The 14,074-nt window shown below is 44.9% G+C and overlaps 1 protein-coding gene across 5 annotated transcripts in view; it reads right to left on the bottom strand.

Moving 5' to 3' along the window:
* Positions 1 to 14,074, bottom strand: part of SFMBT2 (Scm like with four mbt domains 2) — a 177,521-nt gene that overhangs the window by 157,135 nt on the left and 6,312 nt on the right. For all 5 annotated transcript variants that reach the window (XM_025264501.3, XM_025264506.3, XM_025264500.3 and 2 more), the window contains exon 2: positions 3,442 to 3,595. In XM_025264501.3, the coding sequence (XP_025120286.3) occupies positions 3,442 to 3,541 (100 nt within the window). In that variant the 5' untranslated portion in view covers positions 3,542 to 3,595. The remainder of the gene's footprint in view (positions 1 to 3,441; positions 3,596 to 14,074) is intronic.

Genomic DNA, 14,074 nt, shown 5'->3' with positions numbered 1-14,074 from the left:
AGGGGTGACAGAGGATGAGATGGTTGGATGGCCTCACCGACCCAATGGGCATGAGTTTGAGCAAAACTCCAGGAGATGGTGAAGGACAGGGAAGCCTGACGTGCTGCAGTCCCTGGGGTCACAGAGAGCCACACACGACTTAGCCACCGCACTGTAAGTACCCTGAACAGACACACGGTATGGATGACACTCAGCAAGGACTAGCCAACGTCCATCCTAGGTCTGAGTTCACAGCTGCAGGACCACACCTGGGTGGCAGCGAGGACAAAACACAGGGCCCTCAAGGCTGTCTCAGCTTTCCAGACCCCAAGAAGGCCAGAGAGACTTTCCAGAAAAAAAAAAAAGAAAACACCCCATTCTCCTAGTTAGGGAGGCAACAACTGTTCAAAGAGACTTTAAAAGGGGAGGAGGGAGAATATTATTGAGTCACACTGAACTAGTCCCCAGCAGGAAGAGTAAGAGATCTGGAATTTTCTACAAAGAATGTTGATTCCTTTCCTTCCCAAATAGCAGAACCCATGGAACTCTGGTTCAGTCGCAAAGTCGCATCCAACTATTCACATTGGTACACCCCTAATACAAAAAATATATCTATCAAGCCCACATTTCCAGCATAACTCTTTCCCTCAGTGGCTTGCCCTGTCTGAATTGCAATGCCACTCTATCTGCAGGCTTCATCAGCAAGTTACATTGAGCTGGTCTGAAAAAAGAACGTCAAGGAATCTCCACCAACACACTGTTTTGCCTGCTTTCATCACTGCAACTGAAGAAATGGAGAGTTCCAGGAATCCGATCCCGACCCAACTTCCTCCTCTGAGCCCCGTACCAGAGCTGCCCAGGCTGTCCGCTGAGGAGGCCTCGGAGCATCCATGGGGCTTATCCTGGGGGTGGCCTCAGGGCCCCTGGGAGGAGGAGGAATTTTACATGGTAACCCTGAATATTCTTTGGAAGCACCGTTGCTGAAGCTGAAGCTCCAATACTTCGGCTACCTGATTCAAAGAGCTGACTCATTAGAAAAGACCCTGATGCTGGAAAAAAACAGAAGGCAAAAGAAGAATGGGATGGCAGAGGATGAGATGGTTGGATAACGTCACTGATTCCACCAACTCAATGGACATAAATTTGAGCAAACTCCAGGAGATAGTGAAGACAGAGGAGCCTGGCATGCTGCAGTCCACGGGGCCACAAAGAGTCAGACACGACTTAGCGACTGAACAACAATTTCATTGAGGGGACTCGAGTGTCATGGGCCCCAACTACTACTTGAGCCTTCCTTAAAATGAGGCAAAATGAAAAATAAGAAAGCTGTTTATGAGACACAGAGTCCTCTGTGTGAAGCTGAAGTTTTCATAGCAAAAAGTAGATCATTAAGCAGGAAACTGCAGCAACTGGGAGCAAGGGTGGGGGACCCCCAACTACACAAACACCCAGGAGCAACCACGTTAAGACTCATGGTCTCATTTAAATGCAAAGACACATCTTGTAACTTTTCAGATGGAGGTCAAATCTCCCAGAAGTTAATGGTCATTTTTTAATGAAATCTCCAGAGCAATGTTTATGATTCAGAGCCGAGCTGTCCTTATAAAAGTTGCTGTTATGTAAATATCAAAAACCTTTATTTTTAAAAAATTATCTTTTTTAAATAAACTCTTTTTTACGTCAGTAGTTAAAAAAAGATGCATGTATAAATTCACTGGTTAAATAGAAAATTCAATCAGAGATATCCATTGCTTTGTTTGGGATTTCTTAAAAGGAGAAATATTTTAGCACAAATTCACAGAACCTAAATATCTTTCACATTATGCTCTTTAGGAACTTGGTGCTTTTATTGCTGTGCTCCAGGTTCAGGCCCTAATAGGGGAACTAGGATCCCTCAAGCCTCGAGGTACAGCCAAAGAAAAAAAAAAGAAGGAAAGAAAGGGTCTTGGGAAGGGGCATCCGACAACCGGGCAGATCACCCTGGCCCTCTCTTTCTGGGCACATGGGAGACAATTTTACTCGGTCACCTCCCTTGCAGCGGCCAAAACCCACGACTAGTTCTAGTCAAGAGATTGGGAGCAAAGGTCTCCTCTGGGCTTGAGTATTTAAACGCTGATTCAAGCCCCTCCACCCCGGCTCACCCCTGTGAGGACAGACCTCGGAGCACCGTGAAGAGATGACAACCCTAAAGAGGGTGTGGGAGGACTCATTGGACAGAGCCTCCACTGGTCCTGCTCAAACGATATGGCCAATTTATAAGCACTTACTGTGTTAAGCTACTGAGGTTTTATTTTCTATTGGAGCACAGTTGGTTTGCAATGTTGTGTTCATTTCAGGTGTACAGCAAAGTGACCCAGTTACACATACATACACACACACACACACACACACACACACACACAAACACACACCCCCCCCACACACACATATATATACTTTATCAGATTCTTTTCCATTATGGTTTATTACAGGATATTGAGTAGAGTACCCTGAGCTATATACAACAGGATGTTGTTGTATCTATTATATATATAGTAGTGTGTATATGTTAATCCCAGCCTATTTTACCCCTCTCCCTCTTTCCTCATTAGTAAACTTAAGCTTGTTTTCTATGTCTTTGAGTGTCTTTGTTTTGTAAATAAGTTCAATTTGTACTATTTTTTAATTCCATATATAAGTGATATCATATGATATTCGTCTTTCTCTGACTGCCTTCACTTAGTATGATAACCAGTCTCTAGATTCATACCTGTTGCTGCAAATGGCAGTATTTTATTCTTTTTGCGGCTAAGAGTCCATTCGCATCTAGGTACCACATCTTCATCTATTCCTCCGTCGGTGGACACTTAGGCTGCTCCCAAATCTTCACTACTGTCAACAGTGCTGCACCAACAGTGAGGCGCATTTATCTACAGTTTTGTCCAGATATACGCCCAGGATGGGGACTGCTGGATCACAGAGCCACTGAGATTTGCAATGGAGAAGGCAATGGCACCCCACTCCAGTACTCTTGCCTGGAAAATCCCATGGACGGAGGAGCCTGGTAGGCTGCAGTCCATGGGGTCGCTAAGAGTCGGACATGACTGGGCGACTTCACTTTCACTTTTCACTTCCATGCATTGGAGGAGGAAATGGCAACCCACTCCAGTGTTCTTGCCTGGAGAATCCCAGGGACGGGGAGCCTGGTGGGCTGCCGTCTATGGGGTCGCACAGAGTCGGACACGACGCGACTTAGCAGCAGCAGCAGTCACCTTATTATAACCTAGCCTGCTCTGTCTAGTATTTTGAACCCGATTTTGCATTAACTTTCAAGCTGCCATATGCTTATAAATATCCCTGCAGATCTCAGAACAAGCAGTATGTAAACCCTCAGAATACTGCCCCAATGTTTTCTAAACATTCTCGGGAAAATACCGGTCAAGACCTCAAAGGGCCAAACTCGTTTAGGAAACAAACTCCCACCTGAATCAAGATCTCCATTACGATCTGCGGAGCTCTGATGTTTTTCCAAGGGTGAGGATGAAGGGTCCTGCATACTGGAAACTGACATACTGCCCTCCATTCTTAACGGCTGAGATCAAGGTCTTCTCTTAATTCATCCTGCAGGAAGAGTTACCTAAGGGAAACCAGCAACAGCAAAGTCAGAGCACTGTAATCGTAACCACGAATTTCTGAACTCGCCAAAACTAATGCTACCCCATCAAAGCTCCACCATTTCATTACAACACGCAGGGTGTGACGTCATGTTAGCAACAAAAAATACCAGGACTGAAGACTAAAGAGCCCATACCCACACCAGGTCAACCAGCAAGGTCATTGCACAGCAAAAGCACCCATTTCTCCAGGTCATCACCACCAGTAAGATGGACACATTTTTCATCAATCAACAGAATTGCATTCAATCAACAAAATTGCCATTTCAACCCCCAAATCTACCTTGGCAGCATTAGTAAGACACTCCGCGATCCACCTTCTCCCTCCTTCTCGGGAGGAACTGCACCCACCTCCCATCCCCTGCCCCGGCCTCAGCATCCCCACACACAGGGAAGGTAACTGGTGTCTCACAAGTGATTTGCTAACCAAAACCAGATAAAGCATCACGGCATGCCAATAACGTGCTTTCTGACCAACTGCACTTTTCCTGTAATAAGATGGCGATTCCACACTTGCATTCTGATAGAATTGGTGGGAAAACAGGCAAAATTACAGCCGATTCTCACAGAATCCTACAATCTGGTTTGTGTACTTCACAGCCAGTGAAATACCCAGATGCTATCATTACGAAGAGTCAGCCAGTCAGGGCTGGTTTGCCAAAATAGGGACCCGATCCTTGCACTTCACTCTGCAGGCAAGAGGGGGTACTACAGGGCTTCCTTCTAGGAAGCGAAATGATCAGGTTTGTTACAGAAAAATCATTAGGGCAGCTGCATGCCAGATAGATGGACAGACAGGGAGAGACTGAATGGAAACAGACAGAAAACAAGAACATGCTGAGTGACAGGGCATCATCTGATATAGAAAAAAACGGAGAAATTACTTCCTAGTATTTTGTACCTCTTAAGGCCTACCCCTAACTTGCCCCTCCCCCACCCCCTCTCCCCACTGATAACCACTAGTTTGTTCTCTATATCTGAGTCTGCTTCTATTTTATTACATGCCTTTGTTATATTTTTTAGATTCCATATATGTAATAACATACAGTATTTGTCTTCCTCTGTCTGACATATTTCCCTAAGCATAATACCTTCCAGGTGTATCCATGTTGCTCAAATGGCAAATTTTTCATTCTTTTTCATGGCTGAGTAATATTCCTTTTATACCTATTTAAATCTGGAGAAGAAAATGGCAACCCACTCCAGTATCCTTGCCTGGAGAATCTCACAGACAGAGGAGCCTGGCAGGCTTGGGGTTACGAAGAGTCGGACGTGACTTAGCAACTGAGCACGCGTATCTGTTTAAAAGCCGTATGTGATTAGCAGCTGCCATACTGAACGCCCAGACCACTGCCTAGGTAAGCAGAAGTTTACGATATTTGAGTTTGGAATATGCCCTAAATCAGCACCAATTCTTGCCTCTCTTAGTAGTTTTAATATACAGCAAGCTAGTTACAAGAACATAGGAATCCTAAAACCTAAAGAACTTCAAAAGCAGACTGAACAGTTTCTCCATAATATTCCAAAATCTTTCATTGCAATCTTCTTTAAGTAGTAGGTTTTTAGTGAATGTGCTGTTTTTATACCAAAACAATTCCAAAAGAGAAGCAATCTTCGCAGCTAAGTTATGCCACTAAGATTACAGCTTCCTTCATTCATCTACAAATTAAAAGAAAATCATTCCACCTCAGAACTGTAATCAGGCACAGTTTTTCTGCAAAGAAAAGTCTATGAACCTAACTACTAGTAAATTACTCAAATATCAGTAGCTTCTATGCCCTTATCAAAGGAGGAAAAAGTCTGCTCAAGTTTTTAAGATTCCTATTGATTCAACTCTGTCTGTGTCTAACTACATGCTGTAAAAAGGTAATCAGCGACTGTAAAATAAGTTCAATTTTAATGAACCAGACCCATCATTTTAAATAGAAGTCAAGAGCAACAACATTTATACCAAAAAGCCATACTGTTCTGTAAGGACAAGTAACAAGTCTTTGTCTACTCAGGCAGCTGCAAGATTTATTTATTTTGGAAATGACATGTCACCATTTGCTTGTTCGCAATGCAATGTTTACTTTTTTCCTTTCCATAAAAGGTAACCTTTCCACTTTCTGCAGAAGTCTTGCAAAATAAAATTAAAAACGGACAAATTAAAATTCTAACAACACCCAGGGACAATCTCTTTTGTATTTATAGTGTCTCCTCCTGATACTTCTCTGTGGGTTTTTTTTTGCATATAGAATTTAGAATTTTAATTCATTTCCATTTAATATCACCTAGAAAGCATTTCCCCCACATCATTAAACTTCTCTGAAAACATGACTTAAAACGATTGTATGATTTGTATTACAATATGAATAGGTTATTTATTTGCTATCCTTCTCCTACTGCTGGCCATTATTTTGATTTTTTTATTTTTCATTATTATAGGCATCGTAATTTGCAATTCTCCCATGACACCTCAGCTCTTTCCCACATTTGAACTTTGTTGGTATTTTTACTGGATTTTTAAGAGCCCTGCGTATCTTATTCCACAAAACCCTTGCAGACATTTTCCCTTAATTCTCCCCTTAGCGATACCTTCTGACACATGTATGGAACATGCTGTCTTTTTCAACTTAGTCTGATCCACCGATTCACTTTATGTCTTCTAAAAATTATATTCATAAAATGTCCTCCCCAGCTGTAAGATACCAGAAGCCTAACTTTCCTGGGTTTCAAGTTTCTTTTTTAACATATTTCCCCATAGGTTTATGTTCAAATATTTTGTGAAGTGTAGCTCTGAACTAACCACCCCCTGCAGTTAATAACAACCTGTCTTTACCATCTATTAAATTCTTACACATACAAGGCTATGGTTCCGTGCACCAACTTTCCTTTAATTATGAGTCAGCAAAATAGGAACTATGACTCCTACTCACACTTCCTCCACTTAGTTCAGCGATCACTGAACTTGGGGCCACTAAGGCAGATTTATATAGGGGTGCCAATGGCGCTGCACGCCTGGGAACCCAGACTCGTGACCTGATCATCACAAGCGACTCTGTGGACAGCAAGTGCCAGAACCTGCACACAGGGAGAAATGACTGTGCACCAGAGACCCCCTCCCCCACCAAATCTTCATTTTCTGCTTTGTCTGCAGGGAGGAGGAACTGGTTACCCAAAATAAACATTCATGGACCATCCTAAAAGTTGGATGTGGTCATTCTGGCCAGTGAGAAGTTTGCCGAGTGAATGAGCTCAGCCCGCCTTCTCCACCCAAGGCTGTGACCTTCTGGTTCTGCTGTCAGCTACAGATGACTACTTCAGAGGGAAACCAGCTGCGTGGTTTCCACCCCTCCACCTGAGGGTTCCGATACACAGCCAATCCCAATAAATACCCCCGAAAAGGACAGAGCTCCTTAGTGACACGCTGGTAATGAAGATGACTGGGTGGTCCTCTAGAATTCAGCGTGTGCGCTGTGTTTATCTCAAAGCCTATCAATAAGGCCCAAAATGGGGGACGGGGGGGTAGGCAGGGGCTTCCCTAGTGACTCTGGTAAAACATCTACCTGCCAATGCAGGAGACACAGGTTTGATCCCTGATCCGAGAAGATACCACATGCTTCGGAGCAACTAAGTCCATGCGCCAGAACTACTGAGCCTGTACTCAGAGCCCAGGAGCCGCAGCTACCGAGCCCGTGTGCTCAAAATACTGAAGTCTGTGCTCTGCACCGAGACAAGCCCGAGCACCACAGCTAAAGAGTAGCCCCCTCACAGAGAAAAAGCCCGCGCGCAGCTGTGAAGACCCAGCACAGTCAAAAATAACTAAATAAATAAATTTCTTAAAAAAAAAAAAAAAAGTCAAATGCTGTCTCTGCTTTCTCCACCCTCACCCCCACTCCCACAGCCAAAAAAAAAAAATCTCAGTTTGGTTTGTTGTTACTATTCAGTCGCTAAGTTGTATCTGACTCTCTCTAATCCCTTGGACTATAGCCCTCCAGGCTTCTTCCTCTGTCCATGGAATTTCCGAGGCAAAAATACTAGAGTGGGTTGCCATTGCCTACTCCTGAGGATCTTCCCAACCCAAGGATCAAACCTTTGTCTCCTGCACTGGCAGGCAGATTCTTTACCACTGAGCAATCAAGGAAGCCCAAATGAAGCTTTCCCAATGGTTCAGTGGATAAAGAATCCACCTGCCAATGCAGGAGACACAGGTTCAATCTCTGGGTCAAGACGATGAGAAGGAAATGGCAATCCACTCCAGTATTCTTGCCTGGGAAATCCCATGGACAGAGGAGCCTGGTGGGTTACAGTCCATGAAGTCCCAAGTTGTCGGACATGATTGAGCGACTTAGCATTAAAAATCATTCTTACCTGTATTCATCAAAAGGCAAAGTTCAGAAACATACCACTCCGAAGGCCTCACTCCGGTGAGCGTTATTATAACAGCAATAAAAGAAATGTTGCATCTCTTTTAAAGTTACCCAATTATCTAGCCCTTTCAAAGGGATCCGCTTAAAGTAGTTCAAGAAACGGGCAATTTTACTACCTATTAACATGCTTACCATTTCAAGCTCATCATTCTGAAACAGGGAAATGGTTGGCAGCTGTTTTTTATGTGACTCCAAAGAGAGACTCTTTTCCAGGTTGAAAATTAAAGGCAAAGGCCTAAACGGACAGCTTATGAAATTCCAGACAGGCTCTGGCTGCCCGTGGAAGTCTAGCATATCTAAATCAGAGAAAACGGCCTCATTTCACACTCCAGGAATTTCCTAATGAGCACAGGACACCTCATCTGAGCCAAGACCTTTCCAAACATTTCCATCAAAATGGAAAATCTCAGAGCATTCTGAAGGAGGCACAAAGTTGTGACCCAAACCTCATCTCTGAAACAATCACTGCGTCCACCTTCCTAAGAAGCAACGTGCAAATACGAGCCTGGGATCACAGGCACTATCTGCAAGAACCACATTTATAAATGGCTCTGAAGATGAAAAGAGGTGTTAAGTATCCAGGCACTTACCAAGGAAGGCTCGCTTCTGTTTACACCCATCCTGTCACCCAGATCCCTCTACTAACCATGCGTGACTAAGCCCATCTCCGCCATGCTCACCAGCCAACACTCTGTTTCTCCAAGAAGAGGCAGGCCTTCCGATTCCGTCATCCCGGGAGATGACCGGATTCCTTGGGACAGAAGATCTCATGAAACGTTGCCATCGGCGATGTGCTCCAGAGCTTGGTTTACACCTTGATTAGGACCTCAATCTCCTGGCCATTTTGCAACCAGTTTGCATCCAGTTCACTCTAAATCTGACACAAACGGCTGCCCCGGCATAAGAAATGCTAACTTCTCACATCCCGATTCATACCTCTGTCCCAAGAAATTAGATCTGCGGAGGGTAAGAGGTGGTCAAAGAGTACACAGCAAGGCCAGTGGCAGCCAATGATCCCCACGACAGCAAACTGCGTCGTCTTTTTTTTTAAAGAAGTTTTTAAGCTGGGGGATAGCTGTTTTACAAGTAGCGTTAGTTTCTGCTGTACAAGAAAGTGAATCAGCTATCCCCCTCTCCTTCTGGAGCATCTGTCCCGTCTCCCGCCGTCCCACCCCTCTAGGTCATCCCGGAGCACCAAACGAGCTCCCTGTGCTTTATAGTAGCTTCCCACTAGCCGGCTATTCTACACACAGGAGCATATGTACGTCAATGCTGTTCTCTCAATTCATCCCACCTTCTTCTTCCCCCCACCTTCCAGGTCCATTCTCTATGTCTGCACCTCTATTCTTGCCTTACAAATAGCTTCATCAGTACTGTTTTTCCAGATTCCTCATACATGTGTTAATACACAATATTTGTTTTCCTCTTACATCACTCTAACCTAGAAGTCTGTCACACAGAGCGTAGTCAATTGTGTCTCCTGATTCAGTCTTAACTGCCACCTCTTAATCTCCCATCCCAATTAAACAGCAAGTGTATTACTCCAGATAGAACTAAATCAGTCACTCAAGAGCGAGAGCGTGGGCAAAATGAGAAAGGTAACAGCCCTCCACGTTACTTGCTCGAGAGAAAAGAAAACCCAATCAAATCGCACACTAGCTGGGCCACCATCCTGGAAGTTCATTTATTTGTTAACTATTTCCCTTATAATTATTTATGTACAATGAATTCTCTACTTATTTCCTATCAAGATAGACTAGGCCTTGAAAGACGCAATTAAATCGACTTTACAAATGGTCTTTGCATCAGGGTAGCTATCCAGGGCTTGTCACACCAGAAACGGACTTCCAAGCCACAAAGGTGAACACCATCCTTATGTCAGCATACAACGGACAAGAAATACTTGACATAGAAGAGCTTGGCTGTAAGGCCTTATCAAAGCATGACGTTCAGAATTAACAGACATTCCGTGCTAGTATCTTGGACAAACTGCAAATATAGGATTTCCCTGTCATCTGCAAATATTAAGAGCGATGAATTAGAGCACCGTCCCGAGGCTGCAACAAAGTTACCATGCTCCTGCTCAGTCTCTGTGCAACCCCATGGACCACAGCCCACCAGGCTCCTCTGTCCAGGGATTTTTCCCAGGCAAGAAATCCCTGAGGAAAGGCCTGCCATTTCCTCCTCCAGGGGATCTTACCAATCCAGAGATCAAACCCGTGTCTCTTAAGTCTCCTGCATTAGCAGGTGGATTCTTTATCACTGAGCCACCTGGGAAGCCCCTGTAACAAAGCTAAGTAACCTCACATTCTACAGGAGACGTGTATCCCACATCACACACCTGTGCACAGGAGTCAGTTAGGGAAATGAGCCTGTGCATTGTACGTACAGTCATTAGAACTCAAGGAGTACACCCGACAGGGTCCCCTTCAGTGAGCACGCATGCGTGCAGTCACTTCAGTCATGCCTGACTCTTTGTGACCCCATGGACCGTAGCCCACCGGGCTCCTCTGTCCATGGGATCCTCCAGGCAAGAACACTGGAGTGGGTTGCCACGCCCTCTTCCAGGGGATCTTCCTGACCCAGGGATTGCAGCCACGTCTCTTAAGTCTCCAGCATTGGCAAGAGGATTCTTTATCACTAGCACCACCTGGGAGGCCCTCTGTAAGCATCTAATCATCAGTACCTAATTTTCTGAGGGGGTTTTCTGAATGAATGACTTCAAGGAGAACAGATGCACAGCAGTAGTACTTCAACTGATTTGGATTCTGCGAGCCCATCCCTGAAGGATGTGACCCCAGGCTGCTGAGCTCTGGGGATCCACTTGGAGAGCATTTCAGGTTTTGACTTTAAGCCACAGATATGTATCTATAAAATTAGGCACCAATCAAATGGCAGGAGAGGTATGCTCTAAATGCAGAAAGGAAATTTACTAGAAACAAGTCTTCCCATTTCAGGGATCAAACCTGGGTCTCCTTTACTGCAGGCAGATTCTTTACCGTTTCAGTCACCAGGGAAGCTCCAGAGGAATAAGAGAATAAATAATAAGACAATAATAAGTTGGGCCCCATCCAACTGCCAAGTCAATAAAAACACCCTAATTTACTTTAGTTATAAAGAACTTGGGACATGTAACCAATCCTGTGAAGAGCTGGTTTAACCCTACAGTGTGACCATCACTTAGCACAATGTACTCTGGGCCTTTTTAACCACAACAAGCAAGTTTTCATCTGTAAAACACAGGGACTGTTCTAGAGGTCTCCAAAAGTCTCTGAGCCCGCTCAAACATTTCAGATGGATTTTCCTGAACCTTCCTGGTCGAGAGTGGATGTGGTGAGAAAGAATAATATACAATCCTCTCAAATGGAACAGAGACTCAAAAAAGGAAGCAGTCACCATGGTCTACGCTGGATCCCAAAAGCTTTCATTCAAAAGCTTTCAAGAGATGGGGCTGGTCCCAAGTGCCTAGCTGGCTACTCAGAGTGGACAATCTGCTATACTGCCCAGAGCCGCCCTAGTTCACAGCACAGGGAGGAAAAAGGAAGAAGGCATCTGAATTCTGCACCTGGCTGGGAAGAAGAAAGCATATTTAAGCTAAAGTTGTAAAGACAATAAATGGTAAGGACCAAGACTCAAGGCTCCAAACATTCTGTTACTGCACTTAGAGCCTTTCTCCTGCCTCCAAGCAGAACATCAAACCTACCAGAAAACCAGAGCTGGTAGGTTTGATCCCAGAGTTGGCTGTTTCTTAGTAACAGCACTATGGACTATTAGGGACAAGGGAGAGGGGAAGAGAGAAAAACGAGATGCTCCAGAACCATCAGCCTTTATTAAAATGATGGCAGGGACTTCCCTGGTGGTCCAGTGGCTAAGACTCCTTGCTCTCAATGCAGGGAGTCCAGGTTTGAGAAGGCAATGGCACCCCACTCCGGTACTCTTGCCTGGAAACTCCCATGGATGGAGGAGTCTGGTGGGCTGCAGTCCATGGGGTCGCTAGGAGTCGGACACGACTGAGCGACTTCCCTTTCACTTTCCACTTTCATGCACTGGAGAAGGAAATGGCAACCCACTCCAGTGTTCTTACCTGGAGAATCCCAGGGACAGAGGAGCCTGGTGGGCTGCCGTCTATGGGGTCACACAGAGTCGGACACGACTGACTCAGCAGCAGCAGGGCACTAGAGCCTGCAAGGCGCAACTAAGACTTAGCACAGCCAAGTAAATAGCATCTATTTAAATGACCTTTCACCTGAGGCTTTGTAGGAACTTGCACTTGGCATTTCAAACGCTCATGCTGCTGCTGCTGCTAAGTCGCTTCAGTCGTGTCCAACTCTGTGCGACCCCAGAGACGGCAGCCCACCAGGCTCCCCCGTCCCTGGGATTCTCCAGGCAAGAACACTGGAGTGGGTTGCCATTTCCTTCCCCAATGCATGAAAGTGAAAAGTGAAAGGGAAGTCATTCAGTCGTGTCCGACTCTTCGCAACCCCATGGACTACAGCGCACTAGGCTCTGTTCATGGGAGTTTCCAGGCAAGAGTACTGGAGTGGGGTGCCATTGCCTTCTCCCAAACGCTCATACTGTACCTTAAAATAATGAAGTTCCTATCACTTTTTACTAAAATGGAAAAAAAAAAACACAGCTTGCCCAGTTGAGGAGAAAGTACACTTAAAAACCATCTTTCCTTGGGCCAATAAAACTGCAGGGGAAAAAAAAAAAAAAAAAAAAAACAGGATAAAAGTTTTCCCACTGTCCCCTACCTCTGTGGCTCTAAACCCCTCTTTATAATCACAGCCATTGGCACTATTTGCCCAACACTAGAGTTCACCAAATATAAGGCATCAACCAAAATGCATCACTCTGGTTTTTTAAGAAAATCAAAAAGAATGAAACCGAAAGCACAATCAATTCTTTCTTTAAATCAACGTCTAAGACATCCATCTTATCACAAGACTAGAAACCTACAGGACGAGAGAGTAAAACTTTTTGAATAGTGAGTATCATAGGTAACAGGAAGGACCCTGACTGCTGATGTATTAGCATGCCAAGTATTAGCATGTTTTAAAATTCTCTACAAGGGACTTCCCTGATAATCCAGTGGTTCACACTCTGAGATTCCACTGCAGGGGGTGGGGGTTCAAGTCCTGGTAGGGGCACTAAGATCCTGAATGCCATGCGGCACAGCCAAAATGATAACTAAAATTCTCTATGGGCTAACAAGATAGGGAGTGAAGGGTGGTACCTTTCAATCAGAACACCACTGGGCTGATCATTCAAAACCAAACCCTAAGAATTTTATTTGGTAATGCTTCCCTAGTGGTCCAGACAGTAAAGAATCCACCTGCAATGCGAGAGACCTAGGCTCAATCCCTGGGTCAGGAAGATCCCCTGGAGGAAGGCACGGCAGCCCACTCCAGTATTCTTGCCTGGAGAATCCCTATGGACAAAGGAGCTTGGTGGGCTACAGTCCATGGGGTCGCAAAGAGTCAGACACAACTGAGTGACTAAGCACAGCACTGTTCATTCCCTGTTGGACTGCAAGCTCCAAATTGAGTATCTCCTCTTACAATACACTGTCCTGTCTATAAACATCTTGTTTACACTGACCTCCAAACAGAGAACACTTGGCTTAGCCAACAAGATCAAGTTTCCTGTGAACTATCCCAGGACATTCTCAGTCTTACAAAGAGAAGAAGGACTGGCCTAGTGGCCCAACCTGAAGGGTAGGTGTGGAAAACAGAGGGTCAGGTCTGATTCCTTCACTGGCTGACTTATGTGGAGGCTGCAGTTATCCCCGCTTCCCCTCGCCAAATACAAAGACACATATCATGAATATAATCAGATAAAGTCTAAGCAGTCACCTTGTGTGGGAGGGCAGGGTACAGAGGGCTATTTGGAATGGTCCCTTCTAGTCTAGGAATTATTAGAGCAAACTCAAATCAAATTTTCCTCTATGGCCTGTATTCAAAGGCAGGCTGACCTGGCCCAGGTCCTGCCATTACTGGGTTATATGTGAAAGCTAGAGTGGTATGCCTC

Source organism: Bubalus bubalis, chromosome 14 (genome assembly GCF_019923935.1).
Source record: "Bubalus bubalis isolate 160015118507 breed Murrah chromosome 14, NDDB_SH_1, whole genome shotgun sequence".
Taxonomy (NCBI): domain Eukaryota; kingdom Metazoa; phylum Chordata; class Mammalia; order Artiodactyla; family Bovidae; genus Bubalus; species Bubalus bubalis.
Note: the sequence above shows the minus strand (reverse complement) of the source record. Positions and strands in the feature narration are given on the sequence as shown.